Source organism: Hyaena hyaena, unplaced genomic scaffold, assembly GCF_003009895.1.
Source record: "Hyaena hyaena isolate Hyena2069 unplaced genomic scaffold, ASM300989v1 scaffold_38, whole genome shotgun sequence".
Classification (NCBI taxonomy): domain Eukaryota; kingdom Metazoa; phylum Chordata; class Mammalia; order Carnivora; family Hyaenidae; genus Hyaena; species Hyaena hyaena.
In genome coordinates, this window is record NW_024080670.1 from 4,547,586 (window position 1) to 4,573,715 (window position 26,130).

The window sequence follows — 26,130 nt, forward strand, 5'->3', positions numbered from 1 at the left end:
GCGTGATTCTTTTCCCGCGCGGATGAGGGGGAGGTGACCCCCGGCTGGAGCCCCCCAGGGCACTCCTCGTTCTTGCAGACGCCCCCACCAGCCCCATCTCTTTCTTGGGTTCGGTCTGGGTCCGGTGCGCCCCTCTGAGCGTCTCTCCTCGGTCTCCCTGTCTCGGGCTAGTCTTTGTCCCGGTGTCTCCCGAGGTCCCCGCGCCTCCCTCTCCCGCCCCGCCCTCCAGCCGGCGGCCACGGCGGGGGCGGGGCTCGGCTCCGGGGGCGGGGCCGGGCGGGGCGGGGCGCGGCGCGGAGGGGCTGCTGCGCCGCGGGCTGGGGCGCGGGGCGGAGGCGGCCGGCGGGACGGACGCGGCCGGGGCTGGAGCGCAGACAGAGGGGAGGCCGCAGCCAGGGGCGGCGGGAGCGGTACGCGCCGGGCTCCATGGCGCCAGCGGCGTCCGCCTGAGCAGCGCGGGCAGCGACGGGCGGCGGGCGGATCCGGCCGCGGCTCTTCCTCGCCATGGGGGACGTGCTGTCCACGCACCTGGACGACGCCCGGCGCCAGCAAATCGCAGGTGAGTCCGGCGCGGCGCCGCGCGCCGGGGGGGTCCAGCGGGGAGCTCCCGGGTCACGCCCCCCACCCCAGTCGGCCCGCCGCGCCGGGGCTGGGGTCTCCCGAGAGTCAGGCGCCGGGCATGGCGGGAGTGGCTGGGGACCAAGTCCTGCGTCTGAGCCTGTTCCCTCCACATTTGGGCGCCTCTTCCTGCCCCCTTCTGAGCTCGCCCTTCCCCCTCCCGAGGGAAGTCGCCCCCCCCCCACTGGAACGGTCTCTGAGCCGGTCGCTTCGAATCCCCCAGTGTACTACCCAGATGGAGCTGTGGCCCACTCGGCCAGCGTGTCCTGAATCTTCCTCCCTCACTGTCCCCGTCCCCAGCTCGTCCTGGCCCCAGCCCTAGTACACGTGGCTGAGGCTTCTAGGGACAGGCCCCGGGAGTAGAGCTAGGGGAAGAGGAGGTGCACAGAAGGAGTAGGTCAGAACGCTGCTTGCCCTTTGACCCAGGCTCAAACAGGGTGCTCCTGCCGGCAGGTGTGTCCAAGGGGTTGGTCAAGGCCGCAGCCCAGCCTCTTCAGCCCCTCTCCCGCAGTCAGCCCTGCACCCAGACTGTCACTGCACACAGGGGCCACTTCTTAGAAGGGCAGCTGACCCCAGGCTTCCTGGGGAAGCCCCAGGACCGCAGCAAGGTCCTGGGTTCCTCCTCCCCCATCCCCTGGAGAATGGAGAGATCGGGTGAGAATCTCAGAGTGCCTGGGAAACTCGGTTTTGTGGCTCACCTCTCCCGCCCTGGGTGAGGCCGCCTGCGTGGAATCCCAGCATCTGTTTCCCAGCCGTTAGATCTTAGGGCCGTCTCCCAAGTGGCCTGGCACCTCCGTTTTCTCCTCTCTGAAACGGGGTGAATAATTTCTTATGAATGAGTTGTTGAGAGACTCAAGGGGCCTAATTCCCGTCGCTTGCTTAGCACAGGGCCTGGCACAGAGGAAGCACCAGTGCGTGGGGTGCTGGTGCATGTGGGGTGAGGGCGGGCACGGGTGCAGCCTATGGAAGGAGTCTGTTCCTCTTGTCGAATTTGCCACTCCCTATCCGGTGAGCCCAGAGCACTGTGTCCACCTCCATTTATCCCAGTGTATCCCGCGGTCCTGTTTCAGCAAGCTGTCCGCCTGCTTGTTCCCCTTGAGAAGAGGGACCAGGTGTCCCTTAACTCTGTGTCTCCAGAGCCCCAAGGTTGAGAGCAAAGAAGGTGCTGGGGAAGCCTTGTCCAGGGACGGTGGTACGGGGCCTGCTGCCCCAGTTCCCCCTTTGTGCCAGGCCCGGGCCGGATGCATGGGTGAGGGTGAGGTAGAAATGAGTCAGACCCTCTCCAGTCTCAGACCAGCAGGGGGTTAAGTCCTGGAAAAGCCTCCTTATAGGACAGGCCTGGACTCTGGGAGGAGGAAAGCCTGGGGCGGAGTCTTCCTGTCCCCTCCCTGGCGGTGGCAGCCTCTTGAGGCTCTGTAACAGTCCATCCATTCACGACCTCCTCTTGGGGCCCCTCACCCGGCCTGGGTGGGGTGTGCCTGCTCCTTCTTCGGTGGGGTTTTTCCTTCCCCCACGCCCAGCTCTTGCTTTCCCCCTCTTCCTCCCCCCAGGGCTGAAGGCTGCCAGCACCCCCCACCCCTCCGTTTTACAGGGGTGGAGACCGAAACCACAAAAGGTGAAGTGTCCTCTCCTGGACAGGGTTGGGTTTGTTTTGTAGATACCAGGCTGGCTGGAAGAGGGTTGTGCCCACTCAGCCTGCTGGCCCCTGTCTCCTCAACACTTCAGTGCTATTAATAACCCTCTTCAAATGCCTCAAATTCCTGGTCCAGGCTCACCTGAGGGAGCACCTACAGTGGGGAGGTTGGGAGGTTGGAGGCAGGGGAAAGCCTCTAGCCCCCTCCCAAGGGAGCAAGCCACCTTAGAAATTCCTTTTGGAGGCAATGAAGGCTGGCCTTGGCCCCCTCCATTGAGCCAGGCACCCTCCTCACCACACCCAAGGAGCCGTGAGCACTTTGATGCCTGACAATTAAAATTCCAGAGCCTTCCTTACCTGGGGCCACCCCTTTGCATTTGCATTTGGAACATCCCTTCCCACCGTCCTTTGAGCTCCCGTGGCCTGCGGCCTGCGAGGGTCCTGTGGCTTGGCCGTGGCTCCTGCAGTTTCGTGCCCACCCCAGGCAGGTGAGCAGGTGAATGCCAGCCTGCAGGTCCTGGCGGAGGTCAGGCACTCTCCTGCCCATGGTGCCATTTTGCTGCTGCGGTGCCTTTCATCCTGGGATTTCAAAGCCGTTGGCAAGCAGGGGCTTGTTCTCAGCTAGCAACCCTGGGGGATGATTCCCTCCTACTTTCAAGAGGGAGCTTGCGAAGAGGAAAGAGCCCCAGCCTGGGAGCCAGGAGGACTGGGTAACCTCAGGCAGTCACTCACTTCCTCTGGGTCTCAGTTTCCCTGGCTGTGAACTGATGGCCGTAGGCTACCCAATCGCCGAAGTCCCTTCTGGCTCTGAGAGCCTAACGGTCCCACATTTTCCCCACAGATCTCCAGATTTGGGCTGGCCCAGGGTCCCAATGACTCCACATTATGTCAGCTGATGTGAGCTTGGGCCAGCATCTTAATCTCAATTTTTTATTGAGACTGGGATATTACAATAGTAGTTTCCTGCTGCACACTGTTGCAAGGATTTAATGAGATAATGCTGGTAAGAAACTTAGCTGGGGGCGGGGGGGTTTGCCTGGGTGGCTCAGTGGCGTGATCTCAAGGTTCGATCTTAAGGTTCCTGAGATCGAGCCCCGTGTCAGGTTCTGAGATGACAGTTAGGAAGCCTGCTTGGGATTCTCTCTCCTTCTCTCTCTGCTCCTCCCCCTTCTCTGGAGCACACCTTCTCTCTCAAAAATAAGTAAATAAACATTGAAAAAAAAGAAAAAAGGAACTCAGCCCAGTGCTTTGGGAGATAGCAAGTGCTCAGCAAGCACTTGCTATTATTATTGAGAATTGTTATTTACTCCCTGTTACAGATTCTTTCCTTCGGGTGGGTGAGGAGAGTGGCTGGGTGTTTGGAGTTTGAAGGGGGAGCAATTGTCGCTGTAGTTGTCCTGTTTCTCTGCGATTTGCTCGGTCCAGGTCCCGGGCAGAAGGGTGGATACTGTTCTTGGATTCAAGAATCCACCAGGGTTTTTAGGAACCTGGAATGCCATGTTCCTAGTTCCTTGGCAAATGTGTGCTATCTGGAGTGGGCGCTGAGGGCCGTGACGGGGCGCCCGTGTGACGAGGAACGAGCGAGGACGTGGAGAGGTGAGGGATTAGGCCAACCCACACCTTCCATATGGCCCAGAGGACCCGACCGGGAAGAGAGTGGAAGTATCTGGGTGGTCCATGTTGGTGGTTCTTTGCCATGAAAACTGAGATAAAATATGCGAGGGAGGGAGCTTACAAGGATGTACAAGTAGGGGCTGGGTGCTATGCCCTTGGCGGGAATTCTGCCATTGCCTAGGGGGCCGTTCTGCCTCTAGAACAGCCTTGAAGGACTCAGCCCCTCTGGAAATTCTTTTGGCCGGATGAAACTGTGGGAGCCAAGGGAACCTCCCCCTGCCCCAAACCGCCTCCCAGCACAGGCAAAAACTGCCCTAAGATTTATTACCCCAAAGGGCTGCTCAGGGAGTTTGCCAGGACCCGAGCGCCTCCCTTCTGCCGGCCTCACCTTTCCCTTTGCTAAATCTTTTTTAAATAGCAGCCTTATTGAAACCTAAGTCACCTGCCAGACCATTCACCCGCTTAAGTGTACAGTTCAGTGGTTTTTGTGTATATCTATTCACAGAATTGTGCAATCATTGCCACAGTCAAGTTTAGAGTGTTTTCATCACCCCAGAGAGAAACCCCGTACTCGTTAATGGTCCCTCCCATTCCCCCCACCCCCGGTCATCCCGCACCGCAGGCAACCACTGCCCAGGCCCGCTGGTTGCACAAGTAATGCCCGCACAGCGATTTAGGGGTGTAAAGTGAGAAAATGGGCGCTCCCTCCCCTTGCCTTCCCTTTGCTCTCCCTCCAGAAACCGCTGGAGTTTGGTGTGTTCTCATGTCTAAACATACATCTGTGTGTACACACGCATTTGGCTCTGTTTATAAGAAGAGGTCCAATTGGGGCGTCTGGGCAGCTCAGTCTGTTAAGTGTCTGACTCTTGATTTCGGCTCAGGTCATGATCTCAGGGTTCGTGAGATCGAGTGCTCTGTTGGGCTCTGCGCTGAGGGCACGGAGCCTGCTTGGGATTCTCTCTTTCCCTGCCCCTTCCCTACTCCCCCTCCCCCAAAAGAAGAGGTTTAATTATATCTCTATGGTTTGACTTTTTTCACTCATTATATTGTGAACATCTTTCCATGTCAGAACACGAGTTGATCTCGTTCTCCCATGGGTGGGTTTCCTTCTGTGCACGGTGCTATTTATTTACCCATCCCCTCATCCATGGACATTTGGGTTCTTTCCAGTGTTTCGTGAGAATTCATGGTGCTGCCCAAACCCTGCACATGTGCTGGGCCAGGTGTTGGTGGCAGAGAGGCCTCAAAATGGACCTCCGGGGTCACATTTTCACGTATGGACATGTAGCCTCTGAAGAGGCTGTAAACATTTGAAATTCCCTGCTGTCAGTACCAAGTACTTCTCTTTGGAGCATTATTACCCTTTCTGATAGTCAGATAGGAGAAAAATGGTGTCTCGTTAATTTATTGAGCACAACAAATAATGTCTTTGTCCACATCTATTTTACAAACTTCTCCACATTTGGGAAATGGTGGTAGGTCCCCAGAGCGAAGGGAGGAAGGTGTCCCCTTTGGGCCATACCCTCACCCAGGTGCCTGGCTTTGCAGAGAGGCCAGGCAGGCCGGAAGCAGTGCCCAGCCCCGCCTGGGCCGCTGCCCGGAGCAAAGGTCTGGGTCAGCCCCTGAGGGTGAAGCGTCTGGGGATTCTCCTCTGCTCTCGTGTCCATCTTACATAACGTATCTTTTGTTGGTGTTGACCCTGCCCTGCCCCTCCATCCAGCATCGACTCTGTTTCTTTCCCATTGGCCAGGCCTGAGCTCTGGCCTCACCCCTCCATCCTTCCCATACCCATCACCAGAGAGGCCTTTCTAAACCCAAACTGGGCTGTGGTCCTTCTTCCCCGCTGGTTAAGCACTTGATCGTGATCTCAAGTTTCGATCTCAAGGAATGAAGTTTAGAGATGAGGCTGGGAATCCCTCGCCACCACCCCACCAGCACCACTCCATTCTTTAGTAGTATTTCTCTCTTCTGTATTTATTGTTCTGCGTTGCCGAGACCGTAACTCAATTTGTGTCTTGCTCCTTTCACTAAAGGGTTTATAATGAACATCGCTCCCTGGTCTTTTTTTTTTTAGCCTTTATTTATCTTCGAGAGAGAGAGTGCAAGTGGGGGAAGGGCAGAGAAAGAGGGAGACACAGAATCGAAGCAGGCTCCAGGCTCCGAGCCGTCAGCACAGAGCCCGATGTAGGGCTCAAACCCACAAACTGTGAGATCATGACCTGAGCCGAAGTCGGAAGCTTAACCAACTGAGCCACCCAGGCGCCCCTCTCCCTGGTCTTTACAACCCCCTGGAAGGATTCCCAAAGGCCGTGTCTTGTTCCTCCCAAGGCCATCCTTACAGACATTTTCTTAGCCTGACCCCGAATGCTGGGTATTGCCATGCTCCACTCTGACTAGACATTTGGATTTCAGGGGCAAACTGAGTCATTGTGTTTGTTTCCTTTCTTGCTCTGGTCAGCTTCACTGCTGAAGACAGACTCATCCTCTGGATCTACTCTCCCCCAGTCTGCTTCCACCAATCTGGGCATCTTGAGGGTGGCTCCTTTCTGGGAATCCCCAGTACCTCTGAGCATCTTTCCAGGGGGTGGAGGCTCCAAGGGGAGCTATGAGCTGGGGACATGGACTAATGACTTTGGCCTTTGCCAGCCAGCCTGTGGCCCGTGCAGACTCCACTGATGAGTCTCCTGCCTGAGGATGGTGGCTGATAGAGCAGGGGGCGGCCATATCAGGCTCTGGACAATACCTGGTTACCTGTAAGATTAAGCATCATTTAAGTGAGCACTTACTGAGTGCCAGGCCTTCCTTTACCTGTGTTATTTCAATCAAATCCTTACCCTCTGTGCTTTATCCCAACATTTTACAGGTGGGGCAAAGCAAGGCAGTGGCAGGCCCAGACTCGGGAGTCTAAGGCCTTAGCTGTTAAAACCGTGCTGCATGGTGACTAGACAGTTGCTGGTGCCTGGATTGGGCCGGAGGGCAACGTGGAAAAGGCCACGAAGAGAGGCAGGCAGTGGAGGCAGGGGGCCTGGGAGGGGAACAGAGCAGCATGTGTCAGAGGCTCCCGTGGGTTGCACAGATAGATCCCTCCCGACATTACTCAGTCGGAGACTCAGGTCACTCTCTGACCAGTCCTGTTCTCCTCCACGTGGCCCCCTCCTCCTCCTCTGCAGGCATAGCTCATGACTCACTCGCCCTGGGTCTCCTTGCAAGGCAGGCATCAGGCATCATCTGCGGTTGCAGAAATTCCTGAGCCAGTTTTTCCTCCCAACCCCCCCCCCCCACCGCCCCGCCCCCACCCACTTCCCCGCCTGAGGAAGAAGGGTTTTCTCTACACTGTGCTGGGCAGAGATGGCCGAAAAGAGGAAGGCAGCTACCTAGCTTGAAAACCCTGGAGGGTGGAACAGAGCCAAGCCCCTCTCCTGGTAGAATCTTCGGCCAGGGAGTCCCGGAAGGCTGCCTACAATCTTCTGATCTCACAGATTTCAATCTGGAAGGACAGGAGGTGCCCACCTCTGCAGAGCCCCTGCTTCCACCCCCTGGGAACTGTCCAGGTTTAGAGATGCATTACCTGTGGCTCACGGAAGTGGAGGGACTTGCCTGGTGGCAGAGTGGATGGTAAGTTAGGAGCAGGCAGTCGAGAGGTTCCAGGCAAGGCTTTGCGGTCAGACTGCTTGGGTTGGAGGCCCAGCTTTGCCTCTGGAGGGACTGGTGTTTTGGGGCAAGTCAGTTACCCTCTCTGAGCCTCTGTCCTCTGTAAAAGAGACGGGAATGCTGGCTTCTTATGCTCTGAGGTCAAGAGTGGCAGTCCTGGACGGTGCAGCACAGGGCTGGTGGTGGGGGGGGGTGAGGACATCATGAATGCTAACTGTGATGAGGGGCACTTCGCTGAGGGAGATGTGCCAGGTTGGTCCTGTGGCCCTAGGTACCCTTCCCCCCCCCCCCCCCCCCCCCGCCCGCATGTGTCCCCAGGAAGTTGGCATGAAGAGCACCATCCTGTGATCTTGGAGGATGGTGAGGCAGGGTCTGTGGTGAGATAGAATCATTCAGCAGCATTGTCCTTGCTGCCAGGCATTGGGCGGGGAGTAGAGGATAAACAGAAAGGTGGGGACACGCCCCCTTGCCTGGTCACGTGTGTCCAGGACTAGCTTGGTCCTGCTAACCTGTGTGCCTGAGGGACCCCAGAGAGGTGTGGTGAGCTCTGGCCCCTGATGCACTTGGTCATTCTTTCTTTTCTTTTAAAAAACAAACAAAAAAAATTTTTTTAATGTTTATTTATTTTTGAGAGAGCGTGGGAGACAGAGGAGGAGCAGAGAGAGAGGGAGACACAGAGTCTGAAGCAGGCTCCAGGCTCTGAGCTGTCAGCACAGAGCTCGATGTGGGGTTCAAACTCATGAGCAGGTCATGACCTGAGCTGAAGTTGGTGCTCAACTGACCGAGCTACCACCCAGGCACCCCTTCCTTTTCATTCAAAAAAAATTTTTTTTAATGTTTATTTATTTTTGAGAGAGAGAGAGACAGAGTACAAGTGGGAGAGGGGCAGAGAGAGAGGGAGACACAGAATCTGAAGCAGGCTCCAGCTCAGAGCCTGGTGTGGGGCTTGAACTCATGAACTGTGAGATCATGCATGACCTGAGCTGAAGTTGGATGGTTAACCAACTGAGCCACCAAGGTGCCCCTCTTTTTTTTTTTTTTTTTTTTTATGTTTTATTTATTTCTAGGAGAGAGAGAGAGAGAGACAGCGCGAGCAGGGGAGGGTCAGAGAGAGAGGGAGTCACAGACTGAAACAGGCTCCAGGCTCTGAGCCGGCAGTCAGCACAGAGCCCGGCGCGGGGCTCAAACCCACGAACCGCGAGATCATGACCTAAGCGAAAGTCGGACGCTTAACTGACTAAGCCACCCAGACACCCCTCTTTTTTGTTTTTTTAAGTTTATGTATGTATTTCGAGAGGGAGAGAGTACAAGTAGGGGAAGGGCAGAGAGAGAGTGGGAGAGAGAATCCCAACCAAGCCGGCTCCTCACCGTCTGCACAGAGCCCAACGTGGGGCTCGAACCCATGAACCATGAGATCATGCCCTGAGCCGAAGTTGGACACTTAACCGACTGAGCTACCCAGGGGTCCCTAGTCCTTCTTTCTTTTATTCTTTCAGTCAGTAGTTACTGAGCACCTGCTCTGTGCCAGGCACTCTACCAGGCACAGGGACGCGCTGATGCACGCTCCTCTGTGGCTCCGGCCCACATGGCACTTCCTAGCTGGCCGTCCCTCTGCAGGGTGAGCGAGGAGTGTCCTCAGAGGGGCAGGTCCTCGGTGGGAAGAAGGAGTGAGAGGGGCTGGCCTAGTGGGTAGGGAGGGTTGAGGCGAAGTTGGGGGAACCAAGGGGCTGGCCTTGGAGGGGAGGGGACTTTGTCCCGAGAGTCCTGGGGAGGGTTGGGTAGGTTGGTGAGTGGAGAGCCCAGTGGCCAGGGATGGTCTGGACCAGTGAGATGGGAGTGCGGCCCATCAGGGGACGGTGCGCGTGGGGGAGATAGAGCAACCAGGCCTCCGTGATGGCCGTGTACCAGGCTGGGGGGATGTGGCCTCTGTTCTTGTCAGCTCTGCAGGGTGGATGGACCCCGTAGGCTGTTTCCTCAAGGCCTACAGCCTCTGTTCCCGTTCGCTCAGTGATGGGAGACTCATGCCCTTCCTAGGCAGCTCTGGGTAGGAGAACCTTCTTGCCTTCCAAGGGCAGTGGGAAGAGGGCTGGGCCTGGATTCTAGGGGACCTGGTTTTGAGATCCTGTCTCAACCATCCTGTCCTCTGTCAGGTGTCTTCCCTCCGCTGGGCTGCAGGTTCCTTATCTGTGAAGCGGGCATGATGGTAGCCCCCCACCTTAGAGGTTGTGAGGGATCAATGAGGTAACACAGGGTGAGCTCTCTGTGTTTAAGAAAGCATTGGCTCCTGTTGCCATTAGTCATTACTGTGTGTACGGTCCGTGATAGGACATTGTCTGGCCAGGACTGTCCCTCCTCTCGGGACAATCCAAAGTGCAGGGTGTGGGCTCCAGTGGGTAACTGGGCTCCCAGAAGGGGCAGAGGAAGAATCAATTGTGGTTTGCAAAGTGTGAAGCCCTCTTTCCCACCCACATGTCTGTGGCCAAGCCAACTGTAGCAGCTGTCCAGCCTCCTCATGCTGAACAGAGTGTTTGTGTCCAGCGAGTTTGTTAAACCAGAATCTTCTAGAAGAGTCCTTTGGGCAGGAATCTTCTCACACTCTTGTGCTCCACCTGCCTTTAATCCCCCTACGTGCCAGTAGCTATTTGCAGGTGCAGACTGGGAGGTGAGGGCCTCAGGGGTGGGGCCTGGAAGGTCTTTCTTCCTCTCTGGCCTTGCTTTGCCTATCTGTATAATGGGCCACTAAGACAATCTCTAGTGCCCTTCTAGCTCTGACCTCTTGGAGCCTGTGGGCCGTGGCTGCATTGAAGGGGAAGGTGTGATATTTCTTGCCTGATGCCCTCTTGCTGTATAAGGAAGAGCCCTCTCTGGAAGCTGTCCTATGTGGGGCCTGAGCCTGGTGGTGGGGATAAAGCAGTGACATGAGCCCCGATCTCGTGGGACTCATGCCAGCCACAAAGTTTCCATCAAGCTGGATGTGATGCGGTTTCCGTTACAAAGACAGAGGACCTTTATGTTTTCCAAAGCGCATGTTGGGTTCAACCCTTTGGTCAGCCCAGCTCGAGAGTCAGCAAGTCTGGTCTTGACGGGGAGGCTGCTGGCTTCTGCCGCCATGAGCCCTGTGGCCTTGGGGAAGTTGCTGCCTCCCTTGGTGCCTCAGCTGTCTATAAAATGGGAGTGAGCCCTGCTTCTGGGCTGTGAAGGTTCTGGGAGGTAGTTCTGGGGCGTGGAAGGTGCTAGGTAGATTGAAGTTCCATTTTAGTGGAGTCGTGGGGGGGTGCAGGGAGGGAAGGGAGAAGCTGTCATTTGCCCTGGCTGCCAGGGATCTCGGGGGTGATCCCCACATCCAGAGGGCGAGTGAGCTGACAATTGTACTTCTGTTTCGCTTTTTGTTTTTGTGTTTTTGTTTACTTTTTGAAAGTATTCCCTGGTTGGGGGGACGGGGGGGGGGGGGGGGGGGGGTGAGAAAAGACAACAAGGCTTCAGCTGGGCCAGCGGGGGAAAGTTTGCCTCAGGGTTACTCCTGGTCTGCTTGGGCCCCGCCTCGGCCTGGATTTCAGCCTTGCTGATGGGCAGCGGCTGCTGTTGGCCTAGACCTTTCTTCCTCCTAGCCACCAAGGACCCTTCGCAATCATCTTAACCAACCCCCTGCCGTTTCATTACGGAGTAAACCGAGGCCCAGAAAGAGCAGAAGACAGACCTCGGGTATCAGAGGCTGCAGACCTGGGATGGGAATGTAGGGCCCTGACCCTTGCGCAAGGCCCCCTCCATCCCTGTCCCCGTGGACAGCCCCAGTGGCACAGACTGGTGGGAGGGGGCGTGGCTGGCCCGGGTGGGGCTGGAAAGGTTATAATTTTGAAAACCGAGTAAACAAACAAAGCCCTTGCTAGAGAGCAGCAGCCCTGTGCCGGCCTCACAGATAGGCCTGTGTATGAGGAGACAGCCCAGGCCTGTCCACATGCAGGCAGCGAGGTGTTGTGGTGGATTAAAAAAGGCAACGTTACACCCCCCTCACGCCCCCACTCCCGTATTTAAGGCTGCCGGGAAACGGGGAGGGGGGTCCCTGCCCAACCTGGCCGTGGGGCGGCCCTCCTGGCTCAGCTCAGCACAGCCCCAGCCCCTGCAGGACTTTGGGCCTCGTTTCCCCCGGCTCCCAGATGTGGTGATTCTGGAGAGATCGGCCCCCTCTCTTAAGCACAAGGGTTACTTTCTCAGTGACCCGAGAGCCAGCCTGGTCCTGGGAGACAGACCTCCAGCCCACATCAGGCTGGATCGGGGCTGCGTGGCCCAGCTTTCCTGTTTTCCAGTTGAGATGGGGGCAGAAGCCGACTCTAGTGACTCTCGCAGTTCCTAGGGCTTGCCCTGCAGGGTGGGGGCTGGGCTGCCTGTCTGGCCTGGAGCCCCCCGGGGTGGGGCCCAGCAGACTTCCTGTGCGATTAGGGGCAGAGGCTCTTTGCTCTTCTTCCCTTTTCCTGAGTCCCCTGTGTGGCCTGAGACTCCAGCTCTGTGGATGGGCTGTCTGGCCTCCACTCTGAGCCTCAGTTTCCCCTGTGGTGCCAGGAAGGGGTTGGATGAGACTCTCTGAGGCCCTCTAGGTCAGGTTCCAGAACTCTGAAAGGCCTTCCAGAACCCCATAGACTAACCCCTGAAGCTGGGAACACCCTTCCCTGGCCCCGCCCATGGCAGGGCTGAGGGGGTGGGGGGGTCCCTCCTCCAGTGGTTGTGGTTGATTCTCATCTATTGGATGAGTACCACGAGGGCTCAGTGGGGGGGGAGAGGGGGCTGACATTGACAGTATGGCCAGCAGGCCAGAGCTCACTCTACCAGCTCCGAGCCAAATGCCCTTAGGGTGGTAGCTTCAGTTCTTTATGCCTTAGAATCATTAGCTGTAAATTGGGGAGTAATAATAACAGTTCCCAGTTAAATTACATCACGTGTGTTTATGGATTACGTTTATGAATCCTCAACACGGCGCTGGGCGCAGCAAACACTCCGTAATCAATAGGCATAATTAACATTTATTAATTTAAATTGTTTTAATTCCTTAACCGTGACTGAATGATAAATGTCATCACAAGGTTTGCGGTCTTGCAGCATAGGGACCCCGAAGCTGTTTGGATGACGGGTCTGGGAGTGGGAGAGGGTGCCTTGGCGGGGGTGTAGAGGGTGAGGCGGGTACAGGCGAGTTCAGAGCCCTGGCTGGTTGTGACTTCCCCTCTGTGCATCTGGAAGGAGTGGTTTGGTCCCACCACGGTCCGGGGACCACAGGCGTGGAGTGCGTGTGGCCACACTCCGCTTCCTTCCTCCAGGCCGCGTGTATTCCTCTCAGTCTGACTCATGGCTTTGTGCCTTTTGTTCTCGTCCTTGAGCCCCGGGGGTGAGGCCGGGAGCAGCAGGCGCCCAGGGATTCGCTCTTGGAGAGGCGGCCTCTCCCCCTGGTGCAGGGGGTTGGACACCCAGGTCCGGGTCCTGGCGCCCTCGCTGACTCACTGCGTGTCAGGCATAGAAGCACGTGCGTTGACTGTGGGCTCACTGTGTGCTTGGCATCCAAACCAAGTTTATGCAGGCCCTGCCCGTGTAGAGCTCAAGGCTAGGCAGGAGGGACTATCCCACAAATGCTTACCAGTCACTCATTAATTAAATAATTATCAGAGGGTGAATCACGACCAGATGCTCACCCTCCCTCACCCTCCCGGTGAGCTTGCACGTGCTGGTGCTGGTCGCGTGAGGAGTGCTGTCCTGGGATTGGTGCCCCCAGGCCTCCGATTTGCCCTCTGGTCACAGATGAGGAAGCAGGCTCCTAGTGGCCAAGGGACCCGCCCAGGTCCCCTCCCCTCCTGGTGCCTCTCAGTTTCAGGAAAATGGGTCCATTTGGGAAGGGTGCTGCTCACTGCACACAGGGCCTGAGGGTCTGCATAACTTCAGGGCTGACCCGGCTCTGTAGCCCTGGAAATCCTTTCTCTGCGCATCCCTAGGTGGAAGTATGGGACATGGAGGTCGCTGTGACTAGAGCTTTGGGCCCTCCAAAGGCTATGTGGGAAATGGCTGCTGCCCAAGGAGGGTGGTCCTAAGTCCCACCACCAGTAGCGGTGGCCCTAGAAAGGTGGCCCGGAGCCCCTGGTGAAGCCTGCCTGGCCATCCACACCAGTAATTTCCCTGAATGTACCCAAATAGTTATATTACTTTAAACAGAAAAATTTTAAGTGTATTTATTTATTTTGAGAGGGAGAGTGAGCAGGGGAGGGGCTCAGAGCGAGGGAGAGAGAGAGAAGCCCAAGCAGGCTCTGCACTATCAGAGCAGAGCCTGATGTAGGGCTTGAATTAAAAAACTGCAAGACCATGACCTGAGCCGAAACCAAGAGTCAGACACTTAACTGGCTGAGCCACCCAGGCACCCCTAAACAATTAAAAAAAAAATGTTTATCTGTTTTTGAGGGAAGGGAGGGGCAGAGAGAGAGGGAGACACAGAATCTGAAGACCTGGGGCTTGAACTTGTGAACCATGATGTCATGACCTGAGCTGAAGCCGGATACTTAGCTGGCTGAGCCACCCAGGAGCTCCCAGATGGTTATAATACTTTAAAACATTGGTTCAAACAGGGGAGGAAAAAAAAAAGTTAGGGAGTTAGGGAAACAATGTCTATGGGTAGGTGATGTTCAATGGCACAATAAGAAGCCTCTAATTGACCAGACTTCAGAAAGGATTTTACCAACACTGCTATGGGTAGTAGCAACACACATTTCCTGGGCACTGCTCTATGCAGTGGTGGGAGCCGGCGACTTTGGGAGTGCGGGTAGGGGAGCATGTGGTGGTTCGAGCCAGAGATGATGGATTAATTCCATGAATAGAGTTTCTCCCTGTGCCAGGCAATGAAGTTGGGTATGGATGGGGGGCCAGTGAGGTGGTGAGGACCCAATGGGTTCTCATCCATTTGGGAGAGTCTGTCATCACCATTCTTCCAGCTTTTAGGTGTCCTTGCTCACTGCTCTGGCCGGATGCAGCTGTAGACCCCCAGGGCCATCTGTGTGTGGTATGCTGGCTGCTTAGCACGGGGCGTGGGCTGCTGGAGGTGTGTGAGGCACACGGGGCTTGAGGACCCCTTTCTGCAGTGTTCAGGCTTCCCTCTGGCTGTCTTTTTGTGACCTCAGCATTCTGTGCCTCCGTTTCCCCAGCCATGTGACCGTGCTTCCCATATGGTGAGCTTTATGAGACGAGGCGTGGTGTCTGGCACATAGTAAACACTCAGGACAGGTTTCCACCCTTAGGGTCCAGTGCCCCCACCAAGGGAGGCTTGACCTTTTAACTTTGAGCTTTCTTCGAGGTCCCTCTTTTATTGTTGATGTTGCTGTATAGGCAATATCTGATGATCAGAGGAAAATTAGAAAATGGAGTAATAAGGGAGAAAACGAAAATCCCCAGTGATCCTACCACCCAGAAATAATGACTTTGAGGCACAATCAACAGTGGGGTGTGAGCATCTGCATAGATTAATCCATTGATTCCATCATTGTTTGAGAGCCTGCTCAGTGCTAGGTCATGGGTGGGGGATGGGGAGGCAGCCTGGTCTTCCCTTCCCTGCCCCCCCCCCCAGGGATCCCCTTCTGGGAGGACACACCCAACATGGAACTCTAGCCAGGGTGGGGGTCAGGGCGGCTTTGGGAGCCGGGGAAGCAGCAACTCAGACTTGGAGAATCAGGGAAGGGTTGTTGGAGAAGGCGATGTCTAGGTGAGGCGGAGAGGGTGCAGAAGGAGGAGAGGGTCATGGGCAAGGGGCAGGTCTGCAGAGGCCCAAAGCTGCAAGAGCACAGGTATTTGGGGGAACCAGTTTCCCAGAAATTGGTGGATTTGCCGTGGTTCTTGCTACCCTTAGGAGCAGCCCCCCACGCACCACACTTCGGTTGTTTGTCACTCAAAGTCCCTCTGTGGAAGGTGCCTGGGTGGCTCAGTGGGTTAAGTGTCTGACTTGGGCTCAGGTCATGATCTCACAGTTTGTGAGTTCAAGCCCCACGTAGCACTCTGCACTGATGGTGCAGAGCCTGCTTGGGATTCTCTCCGCCAATCTCTCTGTCCCCTTCCCCCACTTGTGCTCTCTCTCTCCCTCAAAATTGAAAAATAAGTAAGTAAATAAACAAAAACAAACTTCAAAGTCCCTCTGTGGGGTTGGGATCTTCTTATAACAGGGGACACGGAAGCAGAGTGATATGCCTGCCCCAGGTCAGAGTCAAGGCAGAGTCAAGGCAGACCCAAGCCTGCTGCCTCTGCGTGGTGTCCCTGCCAGCCGGGAGCGGACAGAGGAGGTTCAAGTGCAGGGCCCTCCTCAGCTCTAGTTTCCCAGGCCCATTTCAGGGGCTGTATCATTTAACAGAATCTGCTGGAAGAAACTGAGGATCTGAGCTTAGGTGACCAGGCTCGGTTTGTGTGACGGAGGTGGTGACCTTTTCTGCCTCTGATGTGTGACCTTGTGCTGGCCTGGCCTGCTCCTGACCTAGCCCCACCTGTCCTCACTGGGACTGGAGGGCTCCTGGGGCTGCCCCCGGGGCTGGGAAGGGTCTGTCCCCAGGCCTGAGCTGGCCTTTCCCTCCCTGTCTTCCTCCTGTGTCTTATGATGCCTGGGAGACCCACATTGAGACACGCTGGTGTAATCTTGCAGGGACAAATATTTATGGGCTTCGTGCTATGTCTGGTGCCAGGGATATGTCATGAACGAGACAGACAGGGTCCCTGACCTCATGGGGGACATGAACACTTAATCATTAACAGTTAATTAACAGTTAATCATTAAATGAAAGGTGTGGTGATGATTAATGGGGGATTCTGACCCGAATGGGGGAGTGACTTGTCAGTGTACCTGACAGGTGGAACTTGGATCTGTTTGATTGAACCTGAATGGCGGGTTCCCCTGAGCCTGCCAGTGTGGTCCTGGGTTGGGAGGGAACACTTTTTTAAAAAAAATTTTAATGTTTATTTATTTTGAGAGAGAGGGAGAGAAAGCATGAGCTGGCGAAGTGCCGAGAGAGAGGGAGTCACAGAATCCAAAGCAGGCTCCAGGCTCTGAGCTGTCAGTACAGAGCCCGATGCGGGGCTCAAACTCACGAACCGTGAGATCATGACCTGAGCTGAAGTCAGACACTCAACCGACTGAGCCACCCAGGTGGCCCGGGAGGGAGCACTTTCTTAAGTGACAATTGGAGAGTGTTGGAGTCTTGAGGGTCCAGTGCAAAGGAGTCCAGCCTCTTCACTGGACAGACAAGATGGAGAGTCGGGAAGGGCGAGAGACTTGCCCAAGGTCAGGTGGCAGTCAGGTGCCTGGCCTTGAGGCCCACCACCCTTAACCCTGAATCCCTGCCTGGAGCCTACTCATCGCCTCTAGGGAAGACAGTGAGTCTGTCCCCACTCTCCCTAAGGGATCCCCAGGAAAAGCAGACAGAGAACTTAGCCCTTTTGGCCGAGGGCAGAGTTTCCCATGAAGCACAATGGGGGGGGGGGGTCACACAGGCACCTGGAACAAGGAATGTGAGGCTGGCAGGGCCTCCGAGGGGATTTGTCCTCACCCCACCCCCCTCCGGCCCCCTTTGGAGTCCGAGGAGACTTGCAGCTGGTGACCCAAGGGTGGGGCAGGTCCTCTGCTGGCTCAGGGGCAGAGGCCACAGGAGGCTTGTTATTTGAATAAGTTTTCCAACTTCTATCTGCATAAAGCCTCTTCATGCTGAGGGTCCGGGCATTCCAGCCCGGGATTGGGTTTCCTTCTGGCCCAGCAGCAAGCACATGAGTAAATTTTCATATTGGCTCATCTTCCTCCTCCCCCCCGCCCCCCCCCCCCACCAGCCCTGTCCCCACCCTTGTCTCCTTTTGTCTCCCTCCCTGGCTTTGAGGAGGCAGAAGCCCTCCCCCTGCCCCCAGCTCACTTGTGATCAGGACCCGGGGAGGCAGCCCATGGAGTGTGTGCGTGCGTGCGTGTGTGTGAGAGAGACGGACGGGCAGGGGGGATTCTGGGGCCCAAGGAGGCTTGGGAAGAGCCTGCCTTGGGCTTGGTGAAAAGGATGTTGGTATCGGAGGGTATAGGGCTAATACAGTGGGTGGGATTTGTGACTCTGAGTTTATTCAGCCCTTTTCCGGTAAGGCTGGGCCCCAGTAACTGGCACTTATTAGTGATTGGTTCGTATTGGAACAGCAGCTGGCACTTATCAGGCTCTTACCAACAGCCGGCAGAGTGCCAAGCACTTGGCATGCGTTGTCTGCCTTTGCTCCCACAACTACTCATCGAGGTGTGTATTATTTTTCTCCCTGTTGTATTTTTCTTATTTTTATTTTTTTAAAAGTTTATTTATTTTGAGAGAGGGAGAGGGAGAGAAGATGCACTCATGTGTGTGCAGGGGAGGGGCAGAGAGAGGGGGAGAAAGAATCCCAAGCAGGCTCTACACCATGGGTGCAGAGCCCGACAGGGGACTTAGACTCATGAACCGTGAGATCATGACCTGAGCCAAAACCAAGAGCCAGACGCTTAACCGACTGAGCCCCCTGTGTGCTCTTCTCCCTGTTTTTCTGATAAAGAAACTGAGGCTTGGGAAGTCACAGTCGGTAGCAGAGCTTGTCTGTCTGGTCCCAAAGTTTGTGTTTTTACTGTTAATCTTCCTCCTGGGGCAGAATCTTCTACAGCCTCCTTGTGGTCATCCAGCCCCTCCTTGCACACCTCCAGTAACAGGGAGCTCTCTCCCTCTTAGGGTTAATGGTCCCATCCTGGGCATCTGAGATAGAAAGTCTTCTCTGGAGTTTTGTCTTTTTTTTTTTTTAATGTTTTATTTATTTCTAGGAGAGAGAGAGAGAGAGACAGTGTGAGCAGGGGAGGGTCAGTGAGAGAGGGAGTCACAGACTGAAACAGGCTCCAGGCTCTGAGCTGGCAGTCAGCACAGAGGCCAACACGGGGCTCGAACCCACGAACCGCGAGATCATGACCTGAGCCGAAGTCGGACGCTTAACCGACTAAGCCACCCAGGCGCCCCTGGAGTTTTGTCTTTGGTGGGTCACTTGAGAACAGGTTCCGGTTGCTCTGGGATGTGGCTATGGCTGGGTGTCCCCAGCAGTTGTTTCCCCAGGGAATTATCCAGCTCTTTTGTTGGGGGAGAAGAACTAAGCTCCCCCTCCCTCCCCCTAGCAGCCCCTACCTGGCCCTTCATATGCCATTCGTCACATCCTGAGCAAGCCTGAGCAAACTTGATGTTGAAACCCTGGAGGTAATTTTCATTATCATTGATCTGAATGTCTTAGTTAATGCAGTAAGGTAGGAAAAAAATGAGAGAGAGAGAAAGAGAAAGAGAAAGAGAAAAAGAGGTATAGATAAAAGATTCCAGAAGAGATATACTTGGTCTTGCCTTGTGGACTTCAAAGCACTTTTCCTTCTAGCTTCTTCTTTAACTTTAAACACTATTTTTTTTCAAACTTTACCTTCATTTATTTTGAGAGAGAGAGAGAAAGAGCACGTGCATGGGGTGGGGGAGGGTGGAGGGGACAGAGGGAGAGAGAGACAGAGAGAGAGAATCTCAAGCAGGCTCCACGCCCAACATGGAGCCTGACACCGGTCCAGTCCCAGGACCCTGCGATCATGACCTGAGCCAAAACCAAGAGGCGGGTGCTCAACAGCCTGAGCCACCCAGGCGCCACCCCCTCCAGTCTTTTTTCTTTAATTTTAAGTAATCTCTACATCCAATGTGGGGTGCAAACTCGTAACCCTGAGATCGCGAGTCGTACGCTCTTCTGACTGAGCCAGCCAGGCACCAGCTTGTCCCTTAGCTTTGTCCATCTTGTGGGGCCCCCTGGGGGAAGTGGAGGTTCAGACAAGGAGTTTGCCCACCGGCAGTGCCACGGAGCGGAGGGGGCTGTGGTTGGCTGAGGTTTAGCGGTGTGTGGTCTGTTGCGTCGCTGCCTTCAGAATCTTCACTGATATTTCTGTCTCTGCTTCCCCTTTCTGATTAGTTAACTCCTGAGGGATGAGGGCCCGGAAAGATTGGACCCCAAGCATGTCACCTCCCCATCCCTCTGAGGGGCCCACTGAGGGACTGAGTGGCCATCGTTCTGTTTCCCCGTTCCTGGCCCCCATCTTGTGGCATGAAACACATTACAGAACACTGCCATTTGCACAGGGCGGCCACACCATGGGACCCCTGGGCTTGTGAAAGACCCCAGTGGCAACCTGAACACTCATTAACTGGCCATCAACACTCAGGCAGATGGAACTTCTTTCCGTTGGAAGTCACCGTTATTGACCGTTATTGATAATACAGGACCCCATTTGGTCAGGCTCTGTAGATCTCCTCATTTCATCAAATCCATATGAGAACCCGACCAGGTGGGTACTGCTGGTCCTCCCATTTTACAGCTGAGGAAACTGAGGTTCAGAGAGCATTAGTCCCATGCCCACAGTTCTATAGCCAAGGAGCCGGTGGAGTTAGTATTTGCATTGAGATCTGATTCCAGAACCTTGACACCACAGTGTTCTGTGAAAGTGCTTTTCTCGACATAGATGGTATTCCTACATATTTGTGGGATGGATTCATGCTTTCTCGAAGGTCTGAATTTGTGCATTTCCTGTGTCTTCTGCTTGGCACACTCTCCCGGCCCAGTCCTCCTCCTCTACCTACTTAGCACCTCTTCGTGTCTCAGGTACCACTTCCTTCTGGAAGCCTTCCTTGACTCCACTGGCTAGGTTAGCTGCCTCTCATCTGGGTTCTGGAAACTTCCCATGCTGCTCCCAACTGGGGGGCTTACCATGCTCATTGTAGGTTTTGTTGGTAGTCTGTCTCCCTCATTAGATAGAAGGGCTTTTCCAGTTCCTTCCTGAATGCCCACTGCTCCATGGTTGATGAATGAGAGCAACATAAAGCCTTCTTCGGCTAAGACAGTGGAGCCCCGAAGACCCTCACCTGACTTTGGCTTTGCCCCCAGCAGTCATTTTGGTTGGCCCTGAGCAGGCTGATGGAGGACCTGAATTTCAAGCTGGGTGTGTCCTCAGCTCTTACGTCTTGGTGGCCGATGGGGGAGGGGTCGGGCAGTGATTTTGGCTGCCAGGTGGTCATGGAGGAAGGTCTCGGTCAGGAAGGTTTCCCTGGGTGTCTCAAGGACCAACTCCAGTCTGGGCACCGAGGGCAAAGTCGGCGGCGGGTTCTCAAACAGGTCGAGGACCGGGGTCCAGGCCGGCGCTGGGCACCTACCACTGTGAGTGAGTGTGACAAGGCTGAGCACCTATGCCTCCAGTCCAGCCTTGGGCATGTGTTGAGGAAATGGGGGGGGTGCTGCCCCCCAGGCCTGGGGCGGTTGTGACAGGTGGCCTGGCCCCAGGTTAGAAGGCTCCAGTGGGTGTGGCGAGGATGAGAAAAGAGAATGGAGGCGAAGGATGTTGTTGAGAAGTCAGCAGGGATGGGTGGGCGTGAGGCTGACAAAATCACCATCACAGATCAGCTGTCCTGTTGACAACAGCCACCTGAGAGAAGCCAGTTATCCCCAGGGCACAGAGGAGATTGCCCCCGCTCAGAGGCGAGGCCACGGGACCACGGAGCTGGGCTTTGCTGGCACCTGTCTGGTTCCCAAACTAGGGCTCTTTCTGAGGGGGACAGGGAGGTGAAGCAGGGGTGTGCACAATGTGAAGCCTCTGGGGATCCTCCAGGCTGCCTTTGACTCTCCCTTTGATCCTTTCGTCATGGCCTGGGGTGTGACCTTGGCCATGGGGGGTCGGGTGAAGGACACAGGGAAGCCCAGGAGTAGGGGCTGTGCCCCCCAAGGCAGGCACAGGCCAGGGGCACCTGCGGTGGGCCTAGGGTAGAGGTGAGTGGAGGCAGGTCCTCCCCTGGCTGGGGCTGTGGGGGGGTGTGGCCTTGGCACCCCCTCTCCACCCTCCGCAGCTTGGCTCTGCGTTCCTGGGTTCTGGGCTCCCAGAACAAGCCGCCAACTGTGGGCTGTGGGTACGGTTCTGCCAGGCGGGGAGGGAGGGCCCCGGAGGGGATGAGAGGGCTTTTGTTTCCCTGTTTGTGTCAAGATGGGAATCGACTTCCTCCCACCAGGCTGCCGGAGGTATAAAGGAAAGGGCAGTCCCGGGTGGGCGGGTCTTCAGCCTGCCTTCTTTTCTTTCTGGCATTTCTCTGGGGCCCCCCTTCAGCCACCTGCCTCCCTCCTCAGGCCCTCCTGCACGCTCTTCCCCAGCAGACCTGGGTCCCTGAACCTTGGTTAAATATTTGCCAACAGAGAAGAGCTTTAAAGGCAGCTTTGTGAGAAACCCCACCGCCCTGTCCCAAAGCTGCCTTTGCAACGGGGAGCCCCAGGCAGCCTGTGCCCTCTGCAGCCTCCTGTTTGGGCCCACGACAGCCATTTGGGCACCTGAAACTCGATGGCCTTCCCTCTGGGGGTGGCCTTCCCCACTCAGCACTTGTTTATCGGGCACGTACGGCCAGAACAAGGGCTCTGTCTGGGGAGTCGGGTCGAAGGGGCCTTTCATGGTGAGGCAGCAATTGTAGGTGGGAAGAGGGCCACGGAGAAGTGGGGGCTGCGGGCACTGGACCTGTTTCGGGTTTCGGGGAGGTGATGTTTGAGCCTGAAGGGGAGGAAGAGGAGATGGCCAGGCTGAGGTGGGGCTCTGAGAGAATGTTCCAGGCTGGAGAACCCCACACCAGAGCCGGTTCTCTCCTGGGTACTGAATTCCGCACGCCCCCCCCCCCCCGACTTCTTTCTTTTCACCCTGTTCTCACAAGGTTTCTTCTTTCCTATTCCCGCAGCCTCAGCTTCCCCATCTGGCCCATCAAGAACTTGGACTTCATCTCAGAGGGCCCTGCCCAGGTCCAGTGGCCTGTTGTAAGCATATGTCACTGGCCCATTAATAAGGGGACACTCCAGGGCAGGGTTTCTACTGGTGCCAAAGGTTAAGATATCAGTAATGTACTTTCATATTGCTCACCCAGCCCTTTGACTATTAATGAAAAGAGCCAGCATCTCCTGAGGACCCCTCAACATCGAGTGAGGTGTGTGTGTGAGGGAGAAAAAATTATCACATTATGCCCATTTTACCGACAAGGAAACTGAGGCCCAGAGAGGCCGTTCTGAGCTCAGGGTTTGCTTCTAGCTTCAAGCTTGGGCCCCTAACACATCTGCTTCTGTGAGAAACCACTTTTTTCTCCCCAAGCCAGTGCCCCACGAGGCGCTTGGGATACAGAAGGGAACGAGGTGCCCCTGCTGACCTGGGCGGCTGCCAGGTGAGTGGGGAACGTCCTGACAGAGAGTACAAATGTTTGTGAGCTCTTTCTCTGTCTCAGCACCGTTTTAGGTATTGGGATAGCGCAGTGGACAGTGGCTGGTTTGGCCTCAGGTCACAATTTCCCTCTTAACCTGTGCGACACTGGGCAAGTCACTTAACCTCCCTGAGCCTCATCTACAAAAGTGGGTTAAAGAGCAAATCTGGGTGAGAGTTAAATAATGTCTACGATGATTGTTAGCATATATGGGAGCTGCCTCTGTGCCTGGCGGTGGGCTAAGTGCTGCAGGCCCCAGCTCAGGCCCCAATTATTATTATAATTATGTGCAAATGGGCAACCCCCGAGAGATCTTTAAATGGGGCCTGGAAGTCTGGCTAAGACTTTGTGTTTTTCTTTTTTTGGCTAAGACTTTGAACTCTGGAAACGAGGGGGAGGGGCTCCTGCCAGTGGGCACAGCACAGGTGAAAGCGTGGAGATGCGGGCCTGGGGTGGGTAGGAAATGACCAGGGTAGGGCTGTGGGGAGGGAAATGGGGCTCAGAACCTGGTGGGTCCTGGATCTGGTTCAGTGTCCTGTCTGCGGGCTGTGGTGTGCCAGGCCCCCTGCGGGCGCCAATAATGCAGTGCCGGGCGGGCCTCCGGTTTCCTGGGGTATCGGAACCCCGTCGGAGCCTCTCCGAAGCACTTTGCAGGACTGCCCTGCATGTCTACACGGCCCTAGGAGCCGGGGTTCAAGCCCCAGCCTGGCTTCAGGCTCCTCCCCGACAGCTGGCTAACTTTGGACAGACAAGTCCCTGGGCCTCACACCCTCTGATTCCTCGGTGGGAGTGATACCCATACCCGCCTCCTGGGGGAGCTGCCAGGGGCCTGGTGTCAAGTGCATTAATGCCCCTGCCGAGGAAGCTGGGTGTCAGCAGTCAGCGTTGTGCCTTACCAGCTGGGTGATGCCGAGGAGGCTCCTTACCTGCCCGATGCTTCCTTCCCTCCTCTGTCCACTGGGGTAATGCAGATATTCCCTCCCGGGGCCGTTTGGCCCTCCTCAATAGAGCCCCTTGCACAGAGCTGGCACATTGTCAGATAGTTGCCACGATCGGGCCTTGGCATGCCGTGAGCTGCTGTATTTATGGGGAGAGATTTTTCCTTGTTAATAACTGGCTCCAGGGAAGGGGTGACCAGCAGAGGGTCCCTTCAGGGCAGCTGAGGCCGCCAGGGAGGGCACCTCGTGGGTGGCAGCCACCTCCCCGAGTAAGAAGGAAGGTGTTATACGCATCCTCTCATTTCTGGGACCTGGCCACAGCCCCTGGGTTGGGCATAAGCCTCCCGCTCTGTGCTGAGGAATCTCTGGGGTGTGTGGGGAGCCTTATTGCTCAACAAGGGTGGCCCTGTGCCCCGGGCAGCCCTGGCTCTAGATTGCTGCCTCTGGCTTCTTGCTCCGAGCTTCCTACTATGCACTAGGCCCTGTCCCAGATGTGGTGGGTACTGCCTGGAGGAGTCCAGCAAGGAAACAGGCCTCTACCCACTGTGGGATCAATGGGGGAGGGGGCTATGGGAATAAATGGGGGACACCCACTGGCCTGGGGGCATCCTGGGGGAGGGAGTGGTGCAGTGGGGGCTGAGAAATGGGCACCCCCGCAGAGGAGGGAGAAGGAGTGTTCCTGACCTGGAGATTCCCATGGCAAGGAAGAGTATGCAGGAGCCTGGGAGCCTTCTAAAGAGTTCAGTCTTTGTCCCAAAGGCAGTGGGAGCCATGGAAAGTTGTTGAGCCAAGAAGGTTCAGGGGAGAGTTGTAACAATGCTCCTTGCTGTAAGCAAAGGATCCGAAGGAGCCAGCAGTGGAAAAGGGTAGAAATTTGGAGGCCGGGACATAGGATGGGATTGGCATGGCTTGGGGGCATTGACCAGTGGCACAGTCCGGGCTCAGCTGTGCTGGCCTCTTGACTGTCCCCCAGTCAGCTACGAGGTCCACCTTACCCTGATGACCTTGCGCTGGGGCATAGGACATGGCTGGCGTGGGAATCCTCTTGGGCCCAGAAGTGGGGTCCCAGGGGCCTGTTGCTGCTATACAGGTGCTCTGAGCAAACCCATTTTTCAGGGGGTATTTGTAGGGTGACTTTGGATCAGTCCCTCACCCTTTCTGGCTGCTGTCTCTTCTGAACAAGAATTGGCTGGTGGGGGGGGGGGACACTCAGCTGACTTAACCCCCTCCTGGCTTTGGCTCTGCAGGGTCCCAGCCACTAGTTCAAGTTCAGGCTCTCCTCATGGGCGGCCTGCCAGTCCCCCTCCTCTGCTGGCCAGTGGAGCCTGTCATTACCTCCTCTTCCTGCCTTTCCCCCTGATTACAGGTTCTGAGTGGGAGCCATGTCAGCCTTTCTGACAGCAGCCACCCACAGGGCGGAACCAGCTCCCGGAGGCTTGCAGGTGGGGGTAAGAGGGGTTTGCCCAAACTTTGGTTCTGTGTTAGACTCCGGCTCTCCCGGGTTCCTGTTGTTTACAAGCCACGTGTCTCCAGATAAGTCACTTAACCTCTCTGGATCTCAGCGTCTTCCTCTGTAAAGTGGGGACAGCGCATGAAATAACACGTGTGAACGTGCAGCCCTGTGCTGGGTGCAGAGGGGGTGCTGGAGACTTGGCTGTTGCTAGTACGTGTTCATAGTGACAGTAGAGTGGCCCAGCAGAAGGGCCCTGGGCTGGGCGCTTGGCATGCTGCCAACCCAGCCCTGTCGATATAGGCTGAGTGACCCCAGGGGAGTGTTGCCACCTCTCTGGACCATAAACTACCCTGCTCTCCTGGGCGGATGATGGAGACGGCGGTACATTGGGCAGCTCTATGACCCAGGGAAACTGAGTCCCTGGCTGCCTCCTCTGCCTCTCCACCCTGGGCCTTCTCTCCAGCGCTCTGGGAACCAGGTAGGCAAGTTCCGGGCCTGCCCTGCCCTACAGGGTGCCGCCTGCCTGGTTTCAGTGGGCAAATCTCTTTCAGCCCTGAAACCGGGACGGGCCTCGTGGGTGAGGTGTGTCCCTGGGGCCCGCTGGAGGGACCGGATGAGCCGGGAACAGGTCTGGCGCATTGCTCTCAGCCCGGGCCAAACCAGGGCTGCGACCAGCGTGAAGCCCCCGTGGCTGGCACGAGGCTGACATGGTCCCAGCTGGAGATGGCCCCCTTCATCCTGGGACCCCGCAGTCAGTGTGAGGGGGCCCCGGGCCTGGGCTCAGATCTTGCGTCTGCTGCTCCCCAGCTGAAGGACTTGGCAGGGATCCCAGTTCTCTTCATCTGAAATGAGACGCCGGGTTGAGTCCAGGATTGGGGGGGATGACCTGGCATGACATGTGTCAGGCTTTGGGAGGGCCAGGAGAAGGCATTCGAGGTTCTCTGGGGCACCCCTGCA

At 56.2% G+C, this 26,130-nt stretch overlaps 1 protein-coding gene across 2 annotated transcripts in view; it reads left to right on the plus strand.

The window, feature by feature from the left end:
* The first annotated feature begins 334 nt into the window (after positions 1–334).
* Positions 335–26,130, plus strand: part of NIBAN2 (niban apoptosis regulator 2) — a 54,891-nt gene continuing 29,095 nt past the window's right edge. Inside the window, exon 1 of one of the 2 annotated variants that reach the window (XM_039229605.1) lies at positions 335–559. In XM_039229605.1, the coding sequence (XP_039085536.1) occupies positions 505–559 (55 nt within the window). In that variant the 5' untranslated portion in view covers positions 335–504. Of the gene's footprint in view, positions 560–7,266; positions 7,481–26,130 lie in introns of those variants that run through there. The other variant, XM_039229606.1, reaches the window with a different exon arrangement.